Source organism: Amblyomma maculatum, chromosome 1 (assembly GCF_055883805.1).
Source record: "Amblyomma maculatum isolate TAMU_Amacu chromosome 1, ASM5588380v1, whole genome shotgun sequence".
Lineage (NCBI taxonomy): Eukaryota > Metazoa > Arthropoda > Arachnida > Ixodida > Ixodidae > Amblyomma > Amblyomma maculatum.
Genome location: NC_139344.1, coordinates 92,007,796 through 92,029,931, shown reverse-complemented (window position 1 = coordinate 92,029,931; position 22,136 = coordinate 92,007,796). Strand labels below are relative to the sequence as shown.

General features: G+C 45.7%; 1 protein-coding gene across 1 annotated transcript in view; it reads left to right on the top strand.

The window, feature by feature from the left end:
- LOC146203175 (nephrin-like) overlaps positions 1–22,136 on the top strand; it is a 117,500-nt gene that overhangs the window by 55,528 nt on the left and 39,836 nt on the right. Inside the window, exons 7-8 of the mRNA XM_084602825.1 lie at positions 6,893–6,999; positions 7,438–7,557. Of these exons, the coding sequence (XP_084458951.1) occupies positions 6,893–6,999; positions 7,438–7,557 (227 nt within the window). The remainder of the gene's footprint in view (positions 1–6,892; positions 7,000–7,437; positions 7,558–22,136) is intronic.

The window sequence follows — 22,136 nt, the reverse complement described above, 5'->3', positions numbered from 1 at the left end:
CTACTACTTCCAGTATTTCGCTACCTAATGTAAACTGCTGTTCTTTCCCGAGGCTGTTGAACATTACCTTAGTCTTCTGCATATTGATTTTCAAGCCTACCTTTCTACTTTTACTGTCTAGGTCATCAATCATTATTTGCAGTTCATCCCCCGAGTTGCTTAGCAAGGCAATGTCATCAGCAAACCGCAGACTACTGAGGTATTCTCCATCTACCCTTATCCCTAACTGCTCTCATTCCAAGTCTCTGAATACTTCCTCTAAACAAGCTGTGAATAGTACTGGGGAGATTGTGTCTCCTTGCCTAACACCTCTCTTTATGGGAATTTTGTTGCTTTCTTTATGCAGAACTGTGGTTGCTGTGCAGCCACTATATATATCTTCCAGCACTTTCACGTACGGCTCGTCTACCCCCTGATTTCGCAATGCCTGCATCACCGCCGAGGTTTCAACTGAGTCAAAGGCTTTTTCGTAATCAATGAATGCTATGTATAAGGGCTGGTTATATTCCGAGCATTTTTCTATCACCTGATTGATGGTATGGATATGATCGATAGTAGAGTACCGTTTCCGAAACCCTGCTTGATCCTTTGCTTGATTGCAGTCTAAGGTTGTCCTGATTCTATTAGCGATTACCTTAGTAAATACCTTATACGTAAGAGACAGTAAGCTGATTGGTCTGTAATTTTTATGGTCTTTAGAGTCCCCTTTCTTGTGAATGAGGATAAAGTTTGCATTCTTTCATGGTTCCGGTACCGTCGATGACACCAGGCACTGCGTATACAGGGTGGCCAGTTTTTCTAGCACGATATCCCCCCCGTCCTTCAGCAAGTCTAGTTATCTGATCCTCGCCAGCTGATTTCCCCCTTTTCATAGTTTCTAGTGCTTTCTTGACCTCGTCCTTCGTCACTGGTGGAACGTCTGACTGCTTTTCCCTACCACCAATCTCATTACGGTCCTGACTACTTTGGCTACTGTAGAGATCTGTATAGAACTCCTCGGCTACTTTGACTATCTTGTCCATATTAGTGATGACGTTGCCCGCCTTGTCCCTTAGCGCATACATCTGCTTTTTGCCTATGCCCAATTTCTTCTTTACCGCTTTAAGGCTGTCCAGTAATCATATTCGGATAATTATCATTAGTTTCTAGAAACTATTCAAATCATGCCAGAATGATTCGTTTCATAACTTTTCCAACAAAACTTACTATAGCAACTCGCCGGTATGAGGTGAGCTCGAAAAAATGATTTCCAGGCTTCAAAAGAAAAACCAGGCGACTGATCTTTCAATGCTGTGGAACAACACTAGAAGCCCATAAAACATTAAAGTAATTAAGTAGCGCAGGTTGCCCATCCTAGCCAAGGTTAGATAAAGTTGAATAAGAAATGCCGCCAAGATTGGGTGCAGATGAATGCCGACAAGAGGCAAAAGCGGCGTTAAATTCAGGCATTGAAAAGAGCGAGTCGTATTGGTCATTCTGCGAAAGTGACGCAAAAACCTCTGAAATTAGTAACTGTGGCTGCGTTGTGCCCACAACCATTTTATAGAAATCTTCTGCTACGTCAACTTCATTGCAGCGTTGATAAAGGGCCAGAGCACGAAAAAGGCGCCTTTCTTGCGGAGGTCAGTGTTAGCTTCTCGCAACATATTTGGAGCATTATTTCTTCAGGTTATGAGTGGGCTCTGTGGGCTGAGGAGCCAGCTTAAAGATTCAGGAACGTTGCACACGCTTCATCAGCCTTTCTGTGGACTCCCAGGCACTCCTTTCAGTCACACTTTTGTTAGCACTAGAGAAATTTACGGGAATGTGTGCACAGCTGGTTCTGTCGATTAAGCATTGCTCGAAAACCGGTCACGTTTTATGCGGTCGCGTAAAAACGTCCTCGGATCAACATTGTGATGACGTTACGACTACATTACTTCGCGCGGGAATTTCAAACTCCAAACATTGAACAAATGCGAATGATTGAGGGGAAGGATGATATGAATCCAAAATTGGCGCGGAGGCTCCTGTAAGAGGGCGATTTCAGAAAATGCTAGTAAGTCGTCATAAAATTAAAATTGCCTCCGTTGGGGTTTGAACCCAGGCTGTCGGCTCACCAAATGGGCACGTAATGCATAGGCCACAAAATAATTTCAAGGCGAAAGCCTTTGATGGCTCATACTGTCGCCGTTCGTTCGATCACACCATAGCTGTCAATCAAATGGAGTCATCACCCGAAACCGAAAGTAACGTCCACAGAAGAATAAAAATACGGTCTTTACCGAGAATCGAACATCCATCCTTCGAGTCCCCAGCCAAGCGCTTTAACCAACTGCACCGCGCGCGAGATTTTTTTTCTTTATCATGCTATTTATTACACTTAAACAATGTTCTATGTACACGGACTATGTACAAATGATTTAGAAAAGAGCATGAAATCAACATGGTACGCAACAGGATACACCAAGTCAATCTCTAAACAAGAGGCAATGTAGAGCACGTCACCAAGAGTGCGTTCCACTCCGGTTCAAAGTCAGTCTCTGCTTACAATTCTCTTAAATGAACAATCATCCTACAGAACTAGTATTTTGTAGAAACAACAGATTCACAATTTCTGTCCATCATGCACGTTTTCCAGAGGCTGTGTATAATCCAATTAGAAAGAACATGTCTAAATGCTTATCAACAAATGGCAATGCAGTGAAATATCGTAGATAATTTGGTGTCAAATCAAGTCTTTTTTTAAACGTCCGTTGCAAAATATCCCAGAATAATATTGCTTCTTTACAATCGATGAAATAGTGCTCAATGGTTTCCGGACAGTCACAAAGGCGGCAAATTACTGTAGATACGAAAAAACCCTTTTTCTCTAACCACGTTCTAACAGGCAGTGTCTCTGTGTGTAACTTAAACAAGACAGTCTTCGTGCATGGCAAGAGCGGAACTTTCCGTACTCTTTTAAGTACATCATGTCTCGGTAAACCAAAACACATAGAACGGTACTTGGGTGGAGAAAAGAGCATAGAAATTAAATTTTTGTACAAACGAAGAGATAAATACACATCATGCATTACACCCCATTATCGCGGACGATAAGAAATGTTATACACCCCATTATCACAGACGATAAGAAATGTTATAAGATACAATAACATTTGGTAAAGCATGAATAGGTTAACTTGCCAAAATTGTTTCGCGTTTCATGTTTTTCTGTGACGCTTCCCATTCGTTAGCACCACGCCTGGGATCTTCAAACGCACATCGTGATTCTTCTTGTGCACCTTGAAGAAGATAGCTGAAAATAAATAAACAAATCCTGTCTCCACGGGGAATCGGACCTCCATTCCTTAGATCCACAACCGAGCGCTTTAACCAACTGCGCCATTGCACTCAAAACATGCAATATTTACACACCAGCCGTCAGCCGTATTTGCATGACCTACCAGGGTTAAAATTCTTTTGAAGATTTCAAAATTTCAATGTGCGGGAACCATTCAAGTGCTGGATCTACAAGTTTTATAAGTTCACAATATCTTGCAACGCTTTCCTTAAAGTATTCTCTAACAAGCCGTGCGTCAAGGTCTGCATGAGGCACTGCCATCTTGCATTTTCATATTCTGTACAGGCCCAACGCCAGACATCGTGAAACGCACATTATAATTCTCTTTGTCTACCGTGACGATGACAATAGCGATGATCAATGATTACTTAGCAATGATAATGATGGTGCATTTAATAGATAAGGATAGTGAGAGATAATGAGATAATGCACCGTATGCACCTGAATGCTTAGATTTTGCATTTCTGCAGTGTGGATTGCACAGTGCTCTCAGAATTTTTTTCTTTCTTTTTGGTGTCTTTATTTTGCAAAGTGATACTGACTAGACGAATCGTAACGGCGAGCCCGCTTACAGGCAACTTTTCTAATTATAAGAGGTTGAAGTTGCTCACCTTCTGCAAAAAAAAAAGAGGAAAAAAGAACAAAAAAGGAGGTACATTGAGTCTTAAAAACATCTAATATTTGTTGAGTTAAAATCCCCAAAATATTCCCTCATATCTCCGACAAGATCAGCAAGGCAAACTGCCGCTCGCCGTTTCCTCGTGTTATGCAAACCTCAAAGCATTAGCATATCATACGGAACATCATTATCATTCGGTACTGATAAAAAACGAATTCTATGGGAGTTACTGCTAAGTTCGCTACAACACATCCCCCCCCCAAAAAAAAAACAAACACTATCCTAACCATCTATAAAAACATGCTCAACAGTCTCTGATTTTTTTACATAAAATAGAGTTGACAGCCCATGCTACATATTTTTCTCTTCTGCTATCCATATGTCTTGGTGAGTACAACACACCAATGCACTCTATGGAAGAACGTTTTGACAGCAGGCTGTGCAGGCGTACCTTTTACGCGTTGCAACACGTTTTCCCCTTCCCAGTATAGAGCAGACGGACTCTTATGCAGCAACTGTCAAGACTACTGCAATAACAGCTCTTTAAAGCCGTTTTCTGGTGCCGATGGATAGATATTGCTTTGAGAATCGAGCATACAAGAAACCGTCTTTTTTTTTTTTTAATTGCACGCAAATAACTATGTTCTTCTCGTGACGTGAAAAGCAGTTGATACAATGAACACTGGCAAAGTTCTTGCCAGGAGTAATTGGCAAACGATGCGTGGAAATATAAAGGAGTTAAGAGCAGTCGCTTGTACCAAGAACGATAGATTTGCGCCTGGTGATCGCAAGAAGCCGCAAAGGATCGTTCGTACCAAGCGTGTTACATGGGCGCCTTGTGAACGCTTTGTAATGCGTATGACACACTAACGAGTGTTCGGACACAGAACGCAAAGACGGTGTTAAAGGCGCTATCGTGTTTACTTTTTAAGGCGACGCTTAATCGTCCTGCTATTTTTGGTCATCTTCAATGATGTCATATGGACTGATTTGCAAAGTTTAATTTTACTAGATGTTCATTTCCGGTTTGCGACCTCAGAGTGCTTTCAAGCACAAGCCTAATACTTGTGGAAGGCATCTTGCGAGAAATGACCTTTAATGCATTTCAAATCATTGCATTTCATTGTCAGTCCAGCGCCTTCTATAGGCTCCTTCTTCAACAGAAAAAACTTCACACATAGGCAATACACCCAGTATTTTGGTGTTAAGAGATGATGCGTCGATAATTCAAGGGTGTTCAAGAGCGCTTTTGGTTCTTGTAAGCCCTCTGTGGAAGATCATTTTTAGCTTTCTTCAGCTCTCATTACCTTGAAATGTTTTCCTCTCACTTTTAACTAAAGACAGCGGTCTGCACATTGTGATGCAACATGAATTTAACAGGCCTCTATAGAGCACTTCGGACACATCGAAGGAATAAAACAGAAAGAATAAAAGGGGTCCTCTACTCGTTAGGGTGAGTTCCGAATGAGATGAGGCGCCTAATTAAAGCTTTAGAGAACGCCTCCTTCGCCTCTTCACAAGGATGCCCAATTTGCGCGTATAGGCTTTGTTTCATTTCCCCGTTTGCCTGCTCTTAATTGACAGCGGAGGGCAGCTAAGACGTCTGCGTCGCACGCCGCTCAAAAGCTAGTCCTTCAGAGACAGCTGCGCTGGCATCTTTTTGCACGTGCTATGTACTCCACCATGGCTGTAATACAGGGTGGCAGGAGCTGCATCTGTACAGCGCTAAGACAGCTTCCCGCCTAGTTCGTCTGCTCGTTCCACGCTTCAGAATGTGAAGAAATGACGCGGTCTGCATGCGCCTGTCTTCGTGAAATATGCAAGGGTGCATAAATCAGAGCTTCCATTCGTTGCCGCGACTTAAAACTGTCGCTGCAGTAGAATGACTTTTTGGCTTCGCGGTTCGCTCGAAGCGAAACACGCGAGCACGGCTCTGTTTTCGAGGTAACTGCTTTCGTCACGACGTTAAAAAGAACTGCCACGTCGACACGAGGAGGAGGCATGGACCTCGGAGATGTCGGTGTGAAATGCATGAAAAATTTGCGGGGACAGCTGAAGTCTGCACAAGGTTCCAATATACTATTCTCATCGGAGCGAAGAGGCACGTGTATTTCTTGTTTTTCAACATTCGTGATATGTGCTTCTTTTGAAAAGGTAAACAAAACGCAACGAGGCGGTATTTACGTACAGGGAACTGTGTTTTCTCTCCCAATAGGCCAGCGTTCTTCTGCGCGCTTTGATGACGCAGAATTGACATTTCAGAAGAAACCAGCTGGACCTGCGAAAAACAGATATCCTATCTCGTGCTTCTGCGTAAACAAGAGACAGGATAGTTAGGTACATGTTCGCGAAGTGCGAGTATCACGCGTTTGGTTGCCTCATCACTGTGGCAACGTGCCCGCTACATTCTCGCCCTAAAAACGCTGTCCTATACCCAGTCTGCTATGCACACAGAAATTTCTCTCTCCCTTTTCTTTACATTATTTCCGCCGCATTTTTTTTATAAGCTCTCGCTTTCCCGTTACACGGGGCCGCGCCTCACAAAATTGTCACTGCCAGCAAACCGAATGAGCGAGCGGGTGCGGCGCTGAGGTAAGAGCGACGCTTGAAATCTTCAGCTCGAGGAGAAGTCGAGCTGCGCCAGTTCGGCGGCGACTGCCAGTGATAGCCCCGGCTTTTACCACTGTCGCAGAGCGCAGCAAGCAGCACAGGATCTATGGGTGCTTTCCGCTTCGCCGAAGCTTCGCCCAAGGCTCCCATTCATCATCGCACGTACGCCCTAGGGGACTTACGGTCGCGCCCGTGAAGGTGCCTTTTCGCACCGGGGGTTTTCGAATTGCGTGTTATGCGCTCCTTTCCTCACCGAAGGCCTTGACAAAACGACATACTGTTTTTCTTCTGTTTATTGTTTTTTCCGGCAGATGTACTTATTCGCAATGCGTCTTGCCTAGGTTCCGACCCAAGTCTGAAGTGGACTACGGAACACTCGAGTGCACGGCTCGGAACAGCGTAGGAGCTGCGATACGGCCCTGCATCTTTCATCTGCTGCGCCCTCCAGGTGCGTCACATAGTACGTAATGAAACCAGTGGGAACTCTAAGTACATGTACAGTAAGTGCAGAGGATTTTTCTCCCTTTGGGCACGGAGTTATTCCTGCTAAAATGAGGGAATGGGAAATCCCACAAGAGCTTAAGTTTCTGCTGCAATTTTAAACGCGCGCAATGAAGCAGTGCAGTGTGCGCGTAAAACACGGTGGTTAGAGGGAAAAATAATCATGAAGGAGGTAGAGTAAGGAGGGAGATGGTGAATCATGAAAACTGACGCAGGTGGTTTGAGAACTAGGATACCCCTCGCCAGCAACAAGCTTTCGGCTTGTCTGAATTCAGGCACATTAATGAATCTTTCCCATTTCATCCCTCTCCCCAGGGTCAGACCACCCCTAGGAATAGAGGCTTTGTTTCTTTTTTACTTTCTTCTTACTACATCTACTACGCAGGTAACACGTGGCTGTCCCGCAAGTGGTACAACTGCAGCGTCTGGAACGCCACCTCATCAGCCGTGCAGGTGGTCTGCCAACGAGGACCCGTGCCGTCCACTGCTGATCCCGGGGCTCTGAGTATGCCGCCAGGAGGCGCGATGCAATGCGCTTCCTTCTTATCTTGACATTTTTGTTTTCTGTACGTGCCTCGCGGATGCATAGATTTTTTTTTTCTGCCCCATTGCGATTTGCACCAGGCAGTCACCAATCCGACAGAACAATATGACGGAGGTCGATTTAAAGACAGTTCTTATATGATAGTCTGCACCGGTTTTCTTGGCGACGTGATTATGTGTAACAAAAAACACAAAGGCACCGGTTCTCCATAAACATCTCCGCCATTAGCTTGCTGGTAAGCTCAAGTATGTGCAAAAGATAGGCACCGTGGATTAATTCCAACTCCCCAAAAACTCTGGCACTCTTCGAAATGTCAGCAGCCGGGAACTCGACGACTCGTTGCTACCTGTCATATTGTCTGTGGCCGGTAAACAAACCTACCACGGTGCCGGATTGGTATATTATAACCTCAAGCTATTAAACCTCGGGATGATGTACACATTAGTTATTGCGCCGTTTCAGCGCTTTTTCTTATGACCGCGTGTGTTATCCTCCAAACTCATGGCGTGGTCGCCTCGTGCTGAACCTTGGCTGTTATTCTGCAGCGAGAATTGTCACCTGGCGTTTAACGTTGAGCAGAGTCACGCTTTCATTGCTTGGGGCCCGTTGATGATTTCTTCGTTTCTTTACGTTTTGTGTTGGTGCGAACCTTCAGACCCGGCCCAGTACTTTGCTGTGACCTTTTTCTGCGGTACTGAGCGTTTCAACGCAGGCATTCTTCGCTTTAGAAGGCTCGCTCATCGGCTTAAACATTAAATTGCACGTCTCCGTACTTAGCATCCATCCGAGAGGCTTTATTCAAAATATATAGGTTTGTGCACCGATTAACGCAGCGAAATTTTGAGTACAGGAAACGAACGGATTTCATCAAGCACGTGGCGGATTTTTTTTGTCTTACTGATAACTTCCAGGCTTTCAAATAGGAGTTCTGCTAACACAGCAAGTGCTGAGTTTTTTGTGAGGAATAAATATGAAGCGGTCATAAGGGCTTTGCTGTTTGTTGCTTAAAAAGAGGCATGCACATTTTTCATCGCTTCGAATAAAGGTACAAAATTAATCACGGTGCAAAGCGTTTCGCTTGGGAATGATCGCTTACATTGCCAGGCTTTAAGGCGGCCAGAATTCTCTCACGTACTACGATGTAAAGTGTCGTCACATAGTCATGGCAGGAACGTCGTGCGACATGCTAGCTTTCTTTTGTTTCATGTTAACTCTATTGGTAGCACTGCTTACGACATATCGAAGCAGCGTTAAATCATCTGTGTTCCAGATACTTCCACATGCACTAAGAACAGTTCGAAGAGAATATTACTCTGCCTCAGCATACAGCAGGACGCGGTTTTTTGGTTATCTTTCAGTTGCAGCGGTAAAATAAGTCGAGAACTAAATTATTTCTATACCGCACTCATGCATCGCAGAATAGTAACAATCTAAAACACTGCGTTATGGGTGTGTCGGGAGTTCCTGAAAGCATATTGAAACGGTAGTGATTTAGTCAACAAGCTTTTTTTCGTAGAACTTGCTAGACAGCTTCGGTCTCATATTTGCTTGAAATAAATGTTCCACATTTCAGCACTTCTTTTAACACATGCAACTAACGCTTGGAGACTATTTAGGTTGCAGGTTAGCGGCATAAGTACTGATATTAAACAAAATTGTTTTGCACATAAACAGAACCATTTGCAATTAAACTGCGTCTACGGCATATCAGTGGAGGAAACTTAAGTTCAATTTACGACCACCGACCACTCAGCGCAGTTTGAATAGTTTGAGTAGAAGACGGCACCCCAAACAATCCGTCTATTGAGCTTGGATTCGGCCATTCTTCCGGTAATTGTGTCCCTACATTTCTGCCTTGCCTTCGGTGACCTTCGTTTGCAACAGACCGAAGCCTGTATCCAAAATGTGGGTTTATGCCAGAAGCAAATTTTCTAAAAGAAAGCAAAGGCCCGGTATTTTCTGTACTTTTCGTTAGCAGCATATGACCCGCGCCAAGAGAAATATCAGTGTTCAGGAAGAGGATGGCATAAACCCGCGAGGATGGGTCTGCATAGTGAAGAACTCCGCATTAATTTGGAGCACTGCGGCTCTACTGTGCGTCATAATTGCGCCACAAAATGTAGTCGATATGGCCGTACTTCCATCCCGAGTCCTTGCGAACAAGAGCCGAATGTCTCTGATCAGTAAACATCCGCAACAGGTCGCATCCAAGGCTACTGGTGGATTTGAGCACCGTTTCTCACACGCCAAGGGGAGAACCGTTTTATTGGACAATGAAGACCTTTTTTAACGTAACTAAGCAGCTGAATTAAACTGCAAGGGTGTTTAACTTAAAAAAAAGACCAATTTTTTAGAAGTTTGTGTGCATCATAAAGTGGCTCACTGAAGGACTAACGTTCCTGTCGAAAGTTGTTCGTCTGGAGCAGCAGCATCCTTTCACCGGGAAAATAAACTTTGACGGAAGCTGCAATTCCGATTCGTTAACAGTCTATATTTGCGTAACGCCACCCAGTATGACTTAGCGACAAATAATAAAACGTGGTGGCTTCAGAAAAGTCTCGCGTGTGGCCAAACCGCGCCGTATACAAGGTGCGCGCAAGCAAGGGAATCTACATTCAAAACACTCTATTCCGTCTGCGGCCAGGGTACCATGAACTAGCGCGCCATACACTCTGAAGCATTGTGCTGGCTACTCTGAAAATAAGTGAGGACAGCTAGCTTATTTATTTTTAGTTTTTCTGATAACGGCTATAACCCCCAGCTATATTTATCGACGCTGATTAACACACGATTGCTTACCTGTTAAAGCGGGCTAAGTCAGAGCCGCACAAAACAAGGCAATGTATTCAGAGAAAAAGAAGAATATCTTAGTTAAACTTTGCGTAAACTTTCAAATATTTTTCTCCTTAATTTTGGTGGCAATATCTTTAGCATTTTGTGGATCGTCTTTGGAAAGAAATGGCTATCATTTTCAGGAATTTAGTTTTTTTTTTTTTTAAATCTGGTTCATTCATGCCAACTGCTTAATGAAGGTTACCTGGCAACGTATACAATGGGGTTTGCTTGACAAGTTTTGACCAGGCCCTCATCTTCAAGTTGATCTTAATCCTATAATGTCTTGGTTCTCACCTTCAGAAGACGTGGAGCACAAATAACGAATGTAACCGGTGCTAAGGTCATGAAAGAACATCCCCGGTCTGCGTTAATGTCTCCGGAGGTCGGCGCGTCCTTCAAATTTTATCTGACAGTAATTTTCAGGAGCCCCTCTGGTTACGGTTAAGCCAAATTTCATCTCGAAGTCATGAGCCATGTGTTCTGTTAGGCGCGTATGCTATCATTTTGTTCTGTGGCCTCCTGAATGGAATATGCGCGCTCTTTCGCATTCAACGTTTCATGAAGCACAGTCAGCTTGCTATGTGCGTCCTTCTGTACATTTTTGCATTGTATTCTTAGCAACGCGTACCGTTAAATGATGGCCAACTAACTGACCGAAAATATAGCCTTGTTACCCTCAGTAGGAGAGCCAACCTTGCCTTGCTATCACGGTATATCTTAAAATGCAGCAAATAAAAGCTCCAAAGACAAGCTGAAGCAGAAGCCTAATAAAAAAGATTTTTCTATTGTAAAATAGAATAATAAAGAAAGCAGACGAAATAACGCAGTTTCCCGCATGTAAGCACAAAACCGAAACACGCGTATGGGGTGCAGCAAGAGAGCTTCATTGCGGTACCATGTCGGTGTCGCTGCTGATTCGTTCAGTTGTACACTTTTCAGTAAGGAAACGACTAACGACTAACAGGTGGGGATTTTAATGCCCCGCACGTTATCTGGGGTTACCCACACACCTTCCGACCTGGCCGTATACTCAACGACGAATTAAACGGAGCTCAATTAACTGTTTATAACACCCCAAACTCCATTACCCGGGAAGGTTACAGGAACCAACAATCCACCATGCCAGACCTCACAGTGGGCCGCGGACTGCGAGAGGTCACCTGGCAAGTTACAGATGAAAAAGTGCTCAGCGACCATTACATTATTAACATCACTGTCCCTAGCCATACCCGTCCGCGTTAACGTAAAATTTCCCACACAAACTGGAATACCTTTCGCACTATACACGACACCTCTCATACTACTGGCAGTCTTCAGAACTGGACAAAAGCACTCAAACATGCTCAGAAACAAGCTACGCAGGAGAGTTTCACTTCAGCCCCGTCAGATAATCCGGAACCTTACCTTGTACGCATCTGGAAGAGGCGGAAACGACTCTTGCGCACTCTTCGCACTCAGCCCAACAATGCTCGCCTCTCCGACCGAGTCACCGAATTGACGCGACAGGTTAAAGAACACTGCGTTACACTTGACACCAATCAATGGAACAAAATTTGTGACACCATTAACGGCACACTAAATCAAAAAAGAACCTGGCATTTACTCAGAGAACTACTCGGGCCTCAACCGGTTCCTGTTCCCACTCTCGAGAAGCACTATTCTCAACTAGGCGCGGATGCCTTAACAGCCCAACTCCGCGATCTCTACATTCCTTCTCCCCTACCCAGCTTTTATACTCCGTACACTGATGCTTCCAATGTAGAACTCGATCAGCCGTTTACCCTCTGAGATCTCGACTGGGCGCTACAACAGCTAAAGCGGAAGTCAGTCCCAGGTGAAGACCAGATTACATACTCACTCATTCGAAATCTCTCTGACAAGGACAAAGAACATTTTCTCAGCATTATAAACTTACATTGGGAAGAAAGCACACTCCCAGCATCTTGGAAACAATCACTTATAACCCTACTTCCAAAGCCAGGCAAAAAACCTGCGCTTCAAAACCTCCGCCCAGTTTCTTTAACATCATGCCTGGGAAAAACCATGGAGCGGATGGTGCTCAATCGGCTCGAGACTCATCTTGAATCCATAGATTTCTTTCCCCCTCAACGAATTGGCTTCCGAAAAAGTGTGTCTACTCAGGACCTATTTTTTCTCCTCATGCACGAATTTGACCCTCCGCCCACTTCCCAGATCCAAGCCATAGTGGCCCTTGATGTGCGAAAAGCTTTTGATAACCTTGCCCACGATCCTCTATTAAACATCCTTGCCTCTACTGGCTGTGGTCCAAAGATGTATGGCTACCTCACAGCATTTCTCCGCGACCGTACGGCCAAGTTCCGTCTCCCCGATTCGATATCTGATCCTTTCCCCCTCACACGTGGTACTCCTCAGGGCGATATTATGTCACCCACCCTTTTTAACCTTGCAATGGCTCCCCTATCTCGTACTTTAGCGTCTATCCCAAACCTAAAACACACATTCTATGCAGACGACCTTACTCTTTGGTGCACTTCTGGGTCTCCTGGAGCAGTAGAGGAGACCCTACAGCAAGGTATCGATGCAGTCGTTAGTTACCTTGACAAAGTAGGGCTATCTCCCGCACCTGAAAAATCCGAATTGCTGCTGATTGTGCAAAAACTCGCTATCAACGCCAACATAACCAGCTGATCAATCTCACAATGGCAGGTCACCCCATCCCTCGTGTATCATCCTGCCGGATCCTCGGACTTCATATCCATGAGTCAACCAATCAGGCCAATGTATCTACAACCATTAAAGTTTGCAATCAGCTTACGCATCTAGTTCGCCGCATAGTCAATAAGCACGCCGGGCTACGCGAGGGTCAAGTCAGGCAGCTTGTCCACGCATTAGCACTTAGCAAAATTTTATATACGATTCCTTACCTTACACTAACTTGTCGCCAAAGACATCAGATTGAGGTTGCGCTTCACATATTGTACAAGGCCGCCCTTAACGTCCCTGTACATACGTCCACGGAGCGCCTATACTCTACGGGGCTGTTCTTGCCCCTGGGAGACCTCATACAACAACATCGCGACCGGCAAATGGCACGTCTTTCTAGCACCAAACAAGGACATTGGATACTACAGCAGGTTGCACTCAAACCTATAGACCTCCCTATAATTACCCCTCCTTCTTCGCTCCCGGATAACCTCAGAATAATCCCCATTCCAAAAAACGTTGCACCCGACACTAACACAGGCAGACATTCCGCTCGCGTTTCCAACCATGTTCACCCGACAGATTCCACGATCATCTACACAGATGCATCACGAACTAACGTCGGAGCGGCTGCTTACTCAATTCAGAGCTGTAGCGATGTAGTGACGCATACCCTCGGTCCTTACATAGATCCTCCTCCTACAGCGACTCTCGAGACCCTACCAATAGTTACCAGTATTCAAGACCTCGCACAAGCACCCCCTAACCCTTCAGGATATACCATATACACTGATTCAATACAAGCTATACACGCCATTCACACGGGTCGCATTCCTGAAGAACTACACGATGATCTACACAGAGCTCTTACCAAACTACGTCCCCACACTGTAACACTGAGGTGGATTCCTGGTCACGCTGGAATCCCAGGCAATGAGGTAGTGCATCGCCTCGCCCGCGAACTTCAACACGGGGCGCCTGGGATTCCCTGGCCTTATCCACCAACGTGGGACACTGCTCTTCACTACAAAAAAGAAATTAACGTTCACTACGACAACATTAGAGAAACACTCGGTACACTTCCTCTTCCTGATAAATCTCTCACTACCACGCAAATCCGCATTCTTAGACGCATACAACTAAATACACTGCTTACTCCTGCCCGATCTTTTCTATACAGAATCATACATTCCCCTGCATGCCCAAATTGCCCAGAATACTATGCAAACTTGGAGCATTGCATCTTTTCATGCCCTGTCGCCCTCCAATCTCCTCACTTTCCACACCCTTCTCCCCCAACGTGGAGGCTTGGTTAGCCTCTGACCAGCTGCAAGATCAGTCGGCCTTGGTGACCCTGGCCCAGGACATTCTTAACGCTTAATGCAATGCGTTAAATAAAGTTGTTTCCTCCTCCTCCTCCTCCTCCTCCTCCTCCCACCAAACTGTTTTCATCGTATTTTATGACAGCATGAAAGAAAGCCAGGCTACCGGGCGAACAGGTGCTTCCATTCCGCATCGCCGGTTTCTGTATTATATAACTTTTATACTTTATACTTCTTTCCTGTTCTTTTCTCAATAAACGTTTGTGCCTATGGAGGTGATTATGGCAGACGCGAGCGAGCTTGGCTCCTGTTCGAACCATTTTTGATCCACATAATGTAATAAATAAAAAAGGACTTAATGTGCCAGCACGCGTATGCTCCACTCAACTCACCGTATGCGTACTGCTTTTGGAGGTGATGAGGAGAAATGGTGAAGAAACTTAATATATATATACGTGGATGAAGAGAAATGATTCCGTAGCGGGAAGGTTGAAATTAATTAAGTACGTGAACACAAAGTGCCTCGCTAGCGAAAAAGCGTCTTACCCGCAGATGAACCCTCAGAGAAATAAGCTAAAATAAAGCACTTCACGGCCGCGAAATAGGTTTAGAATCCAGAGCGGAGCGAACTGATCCGCTTCAATGGTCGTCTTCCTCAGCTCCCATTTGTGCGCAGTCGACCAGAAACCCAGAGTCGAGGGAAAAAAATGAAGTGCACCGAGCACACATTTGGACTCAGTGCCTTGCTAGCAAAAAAAGCTTTCTTGTAGAGAAACGACCTGCTGCTCCAAGGGGGTTAATAAAAAGAAGGGCCACCTGCCACAGTTCGCAGGCGAGAAAACGGCGATAGAGGGAAATCTTTGTTTTCGTCTTGAAGGTGGCAGAGGCGATCGAAACACTCGGATGGAACAAAAAACCCGATTGCAACGAAAAACTTGCGTATAACAAAAGTCTTCATAGTTCTCCTCATTACTGCTTAAAGCGAAGTCGAAAGGGAGCATGCTTTCCCGTTTTCCAGCCGCAATAAAATTGTTCACCCTAGGTTTAGTCCCACTGAAACTCTGCCGCACAATTACCAAGGTTAACGAAGATGCACAAAAGTAAGCGAAGTGGCGCTGTCAGCGCACCTACGTCGCATTTAGTTTAAGGAAGTAAACTACAGGATAACTTATTTAAAGGGACTCGCCCGTTGCTTACCAACTGGGTTGACGTTAGAAGTACACATAACTATACTTGCGGGTCTCATGCAGTGCGCCCTTGCACGGAAGAGTAAAAGTGCCTCCTTGGAATGATTAGAACCAGTAATGCGTCCACGGAGCTGCTCCAAATAAAGATTTCTACTCGCTCGGGAAGGTATTCAGTGGTATAGAATGGAGGGAAGAACAAGGAGAAAGTAGGAAGACCGCATGAAATAAGTTGGATTATTCAAGTTAGTGTGTGTATTTGCGTATGCGCTTGCACTCCTCCGTTTTGTGCTTTCTTCTCCTTCGGCGATGTGCTTGCTTACGTAACCCCCTCGCTGTAGTTAAGGAAGTTTAGTTTGTCAACTTTGCGTGTGGCGGTGAAAAAGTTTCATTTGTCAACTTTGTGTAGCATTTTAGCCTTTGGCCGCCGGAAACACCAGCGCAGTTTGCAACGAAGGTATCTGAAATTGCTTTGTGTTTTTCTAATTTTCCTTTCTATGCAGCGTCTGAGAAGAAAATTTAACGACTATCCTCTTAAGCACGCATAGAGTCCCGCTTCAGACAGCGCATTGTTTCAGAACAGGCGGAGCAGCAATATACATATATATATATATATATATATATATATATATATATATATATATATATATATATATATATATATATATATATATATATAAAATATATATATATATATATATATATATATATATATATATATATATATATATATATATATATATATATATATATATATATATATATATATATATATATATATATATATATATATATATATATATATATATATGTGTGTGTATATATATATATATATACCGGGTGTCCCAGCTAAAACCAAGGGTTACAAAATAATATATTTAAGGTAGGGCAGTGAAATCAGTTGCATACAACTACCAGCCTGCTTGCGCACTACAGACAATTTTTTTTTCGCAATTACTTAATTGGCTAGTTATGTTAATTTTCCTAATTTAATAAATAATGACTTTAGACCAAACATGTGAATTGGAAACTTGTAGAGCACCTTCAGAAACCCCCATTCCGTTAATTGCGATAAAGAAAGTCTCACGTGTATCTTTTTTTCCAGGCTCAAAAGAAAGCCCGCGAAATACAAATAATACCACGTGACTAGCGCAATTCAGCGCCGCGATTGTGGTGCTCTCAGTCGTGGTTTGAGTGAACGAAATCAGTTGCGGCCGTGACCCGATTGTCCCGTTGCAGCGGCAGGCAGAAATGTTGGCGATGGTTGGAGCGAGCTCGAGCTCGCCCGTCGCCACCGCGATCTTGGCCAGGCCTACGCACCGCAGCAGCCTACATCCCGACAAGCGGATGACGATAAACAACCGGCAAATGAAGATGCAGCGCTAATTTTAGTCCAGTCACATGATGTCATCTCTCCCCTTTACACAAGCCTGTATGCGCAGATTCAGTGGCTGATACCGTATCGCTCATCCGTTTGTCGTGACGTTCGCTGATGGGAGAGAAGCAGGCCTTGTTAAAATCTCCGTGGTGTCGGCTCGCCACTCTCGCCGCTACTTGCACCTTCACGTGGGCCGGTTGTCTGACGCGGGCGAAGAAGCCATTGCAGGCATATCGGCCTGTCGCTTTCACAGGGCCGAGACACGACCGCCACTAATTTCGTTCGCTCAAACCACGACTGAGAGCACCACAATCGCGGCGCACAAATGCGCTAGTCACGTGGTATTATTTGTATTTCGTGGGCTTTCTTTTGAGCCCAGAAAAAAAGAAACACGTGAGACTTTCTTTATCGCAATAAATCGAATGGGGGTTTCTGAAGGTGCTCTATTAGTTTCCAATTCACATGTTTGGTCTAAAGTCTATATTTATTAAATTAGAAAAATTAACATAATTAGCTAATTAAGTCATTGCAAAACAAAAAATTGCCTGTAGTGCGCAAGGAGGCTGGCAGTTGAATGCAATTGGCTTCACTGACCTACCTCAAATGTATTATTTTGTATCCCTTGGTTCAAGTTAGCTGGGACACCCGGTATATATTGTGAAAGGAGGCTAGGTCGAGACGGCAAGGTCGTGACGGCAAGGCCAGCGATGCCTTGTCTAGCGTTTTAATCCGATGACGAACCCAGGCGCGTGACGGAGCCGGCACCCACGAGACGATGACGATGGTATGTATAAATGAAAGAAGAAGATCATGGTATGGACAAATTAAAGGACATCCACGGAAGGCTCCCACAATCTGCCCGGGGGGTCGAAAGCGGCCAGCCTGGCCGCCCTTAACTAACCGATGCACTGCGGCGCACAAACGGTTTCGAAACATGAACAATTTCAGTTCCACGGTGGCGTTGATCGGCTGGGGGATCAACAGGCGTGACTTTGTAGTTCACTGGGGAAGTTTGGCTGATGACCTCGTAGGGACAAACGTAGCGGTGGTGGAATTTGTTACTAGGGCCAGGGGTTCGCAATGGTGTATAAAGGAGTACTTCGTCACCAGGACGAAAAGAGACCACGCGATGTGTAGAGCGACTCTTGCGGTCTTCCTGGCAGGCTGCTGTGTTGAGGCGGGCATGATGACGGCATTTGGCCACACGAGATAAGAACTGGGGAGTTACTGATGTAGAGTAGTCGGGCATAGAAAAGAAGGAAGTGTCGAGAATTGTAGTGGGAGGACAGCCATGAACAAGAAAAAATGGAGAGTAACCGGTAGTCCTCTGTACTGCTGTATGCTAGGCGAATGTTACGAATGCTAGAATAGTGTCCCAATTTTGATGATCTGATGTGATCTACATGGATATCATATCCCATAAGGTGCGATGAAATCGCTCAGTCAGACCGTTGGTCTGGGGGATGGTAGCTTGAGGTTCTTTTATGAAGGGTGGATGAGGCGTTAAGATCTTCGGCAACGACTGTCGATAAGAAGGCCGTCCCGCGGTTACTTAGGAGCACCTGAGGAGCGCCATGACGCAACACAATTGATCGCAAAAAGAATTTTGCTACTTCTTGTGCGTAACCAGTCGGTACAGGTGCTGTCTCAGCGTAGCGTGTGAGGTGGTCAACAGCTGTTATAATCCAATAGTTACCTCCATCGGAGAGAGGCAGGAGACCGTATAAGTCGATGCCGACTACGTTGAATGGCGTGGCGGGACAAGGAAGAGGTTGTAGAAGGCCAGCGGGAGAAGAAGTCGGCCGTTTGCGACGTTGGCACAGAGGGCAGAATGCGACGTATTTGGCAACGCTGGGTCACCATAGGCCAGGCCACAAGAATCGTTTTTTCACGTGGTCGTAGGTGTTGTCAAAACCAAGGTGACCTGCAGTAGCGTCATCGTGGAGAGCAGCTAGTATACGTGGGCGAAGCACACGCGGCACAACTGGGATCCAGCAAGTTGCATCAGGGCAATACACGTAGCGGCGTAGGATGCCATTTTAGAGCTTGAAATTGCGAAGCTGTCGGCGAAGCCTAGCATTGGGTGGGTCCGAAGCGCCGATAAGGCGGTCGATGATGGGACGGCAGTAGGCATCGGCTAATTTCTGTGAGCGAAGAGCGTGTTTGTTCTCAGAGTCGTCGAAAGAAACTGTTGTAATATACGTCGGAGAAAGAGATGGTCGGCTCTGGTCAGATGCGGAAATGCATTGGGAAGAAAAACAGCAAGTTGACTCCGAAAGTGGACAGCGAGAAAGAGCATCGGCGTCTTGGTGTTGACGACCAGATTTATTAGTGACGTCGAAATGGTATTCTTGAGGCGTTGAATCCCACGGCCAAGCCGGCCTGTCAATTTTTTTAGTGAAGACAGCCAGCAAAGAGCATGGTGATCGGTCACCACTGTGAAGTGCCGACCGTATAGGTAAGGGAGAAATTTTCGGACAGCCCAGACGATGACAAGACACTCCTGCTCGGTAATGGTGTAGTTTTTCTCAGCTGGAGTCATAGTCCGACTGGCGAAGGCAATCACTTTCTCGCGCGAAGTTGCATCACGCTGCAAAAGTACAGCGCCAAGACCGTGACCACTGGCGTCGGTGTGCAGGATGGTTGGAGCGCTGTCACTGAAGTGGCCAAGAACAGGATCTGATGTGAGGACGTACTTTTTTAAAAGCAGTCTCGCACTGTTCAGTCCACATGAAAGGGCTGCGTGCTTCAAGTAGCTCATGAAGTGGAGCAGCAATAGTTGCAAAATGCCTTATAAAACGCCGGAAGTAAGACGCCAGGCCAAGGAAACTGCAAATCTGTAGTCCGTTGTGGACGACCAAAGTTCAAGACCGCGATAATTTTTTCAGGATCTGGACGAATGCCGTCATGGCTGATCAGATTTCCCAATATTTTAATTTCCTTCTGTGCAAAATGGCACTTCTAGGTGTTGAGCTGAAGGCCCGCTGAAGCGAGATGCGCGAGGACTTCATTCAGGCGCGTGAGATGGTCGTTAAAAGTGGACGAAAAGATAATAATGTCGTCTAAGTAACATAAACAGGTTCTCCATTTTAAGCCACGAAGTACAATATTGATCATTCTTTCAAATGCCTCTGGTGCGTTACACAGTTCGAAAGGCATAACATTAAATTCGTAAAGGCCATCGGGAGTTGCGAAAGCAGTTTTTTCTTTGTCGTCCTCGTGCATAGGTATTTGCCAGTAACCTGAGCGGAGGTCCAAGGTTGAGAAATATTCGGCGCCTTGGAGAGAGTCGAAGGCGTCATCAATTCGCGGCATCGGATATATATCTTTGCGGGTAATTTTGTTGAGTGCGCGGTAATCAACACAAAAGCGTACCGAGCCGTCCTTTTTTTAACTAGCCCTACTGGGGAGGACCATGGGCTTGTTGAGGGACGAATAATATTGCGACGAAGCATGTCATTTACATTTTCTTCAATTACTTTTCGTTCAGAAAGGGAAACCCGATAAGGCCGTCGGCGAACGATAGAGTTACCTTCATAATAATGCGATGGTGCGCAACACTAGTCCGTTCCAGTGGTGGGAAGTGGCATCAAAAATGGCTTGGTAGTGTTGAAGCAAAATCAGCAGTTCTTGGCGTTGGTTCGGCGTGAGGTTAGGATTAATAGCCTTTGTGAGAACAGAGAGAGAGAGAGACATCTGACGAACACATTGCTGAGACAGCATGGCGGTGAGCACCATCAGGAAAAAAGGTTGAACATCCACCATGCAAGGGAGAGAAGTTCCTTTTGGGAGCACGAGGGATTCACGTGAAGTGTTAGTGGCCGATACTGTCGCTGAGCCGTTGTAGAACCGGACATAACTAGACGGAAAGGGGATGCCGCGTGCAAGATGACGGTAAGATGGTGCTATGAGTACGTCCCGTCAGTGATATGGTCAGAAACAACGGTAAGTAGTTTCTCGCACTGAGGAGGCAAAACAGTATCAGCGGCAGCAATGAGGGAATGATGTCGTCAGAAAACAGAGATGAAAAATCGCTGTCTGTCAGATGGATAACACGGTCGCCACAAGAAATTAACGCTGAAGCGGTTGACAAAAGATCCCATCCAAAAATCATCTGATGCGCACAAGGTGATAGCACAGCAAACTGCACATGATGTCGGATGCCGTCGATAACTCGTACGGTGCACTTCGCTGAAGGCCGCAAAGGGACGTCATTGTCTCCACGGAGTTCAGGCCCATCATATGGTGTTGTCACCTTTCGCAAACGGTAGCACAAGTCAGCGTGAATGACAGAAATTGCAGCCCCTGTATCAATCAAAGCTTCGACCGGTAAACCTTCAGCGAAAACAGCAATCACATTATACGGGTGATCAGGAAGTTCGCAGGGTGCAGTTTGACCTCCGGAAACTGCAGCACTTAGTTTTCCGGATGGCGGACAGGGAGAGTTGGGGCGGGTCGGACAGGGGAAACTGAGCGAAGGTATGGGGATGGGGACCGGCGTCGGGATACATGGCTCCCACGAGGCACAGACGAGGATACTGGAAGTGGGGAGGATCGTCGAGGTGGGCTTGAATTAGACCGGCGTTGATAATATGAAGCTGAAGGCATGTCACTTTCGAAGGTGTCGTAACCACGGCGCTCGTTCTGAAGGCGGCGACGACAAAAGCCGGATATATGTCCTCTAATTCCACAGTAATAGCAGACTGGTCGGGAGGGTCGCCAAGGTGCGTAATAGGGTGGTGCAGGTTGAGCCGTCGCCATTGCATTGACGTGATTGTAGGTTGGTGCCAATCGGGGTGGGGGAACCAAAAGAGGGGGGGGGGGATGCCGCGACGTGCTCGTAGGTCAGCGCTGGGCGGGTTGCAGGAAGTTCGGATGCCATAGGGTGGGTGATGGTTGCAAACTCTTCTTGCATCATGTTACGGAGAACGGCGTCATTAGAAGGTGCGGAAGAATGATCGCACCCGTGTCGACAGGAAGGATTGAGGGCTTGGAGCCCCTCGCGGATGATTGCTCGAATAATTGCTTGCAGATCAAGGTCAGCAGAGGTAGGGCCAGTCGCGAAGTCGGGCTGTAATCGAGAAGACTGCAGCTGGTCGAGGCGTTGGCAGGTCTTAATAGTTGAATCAACACTTG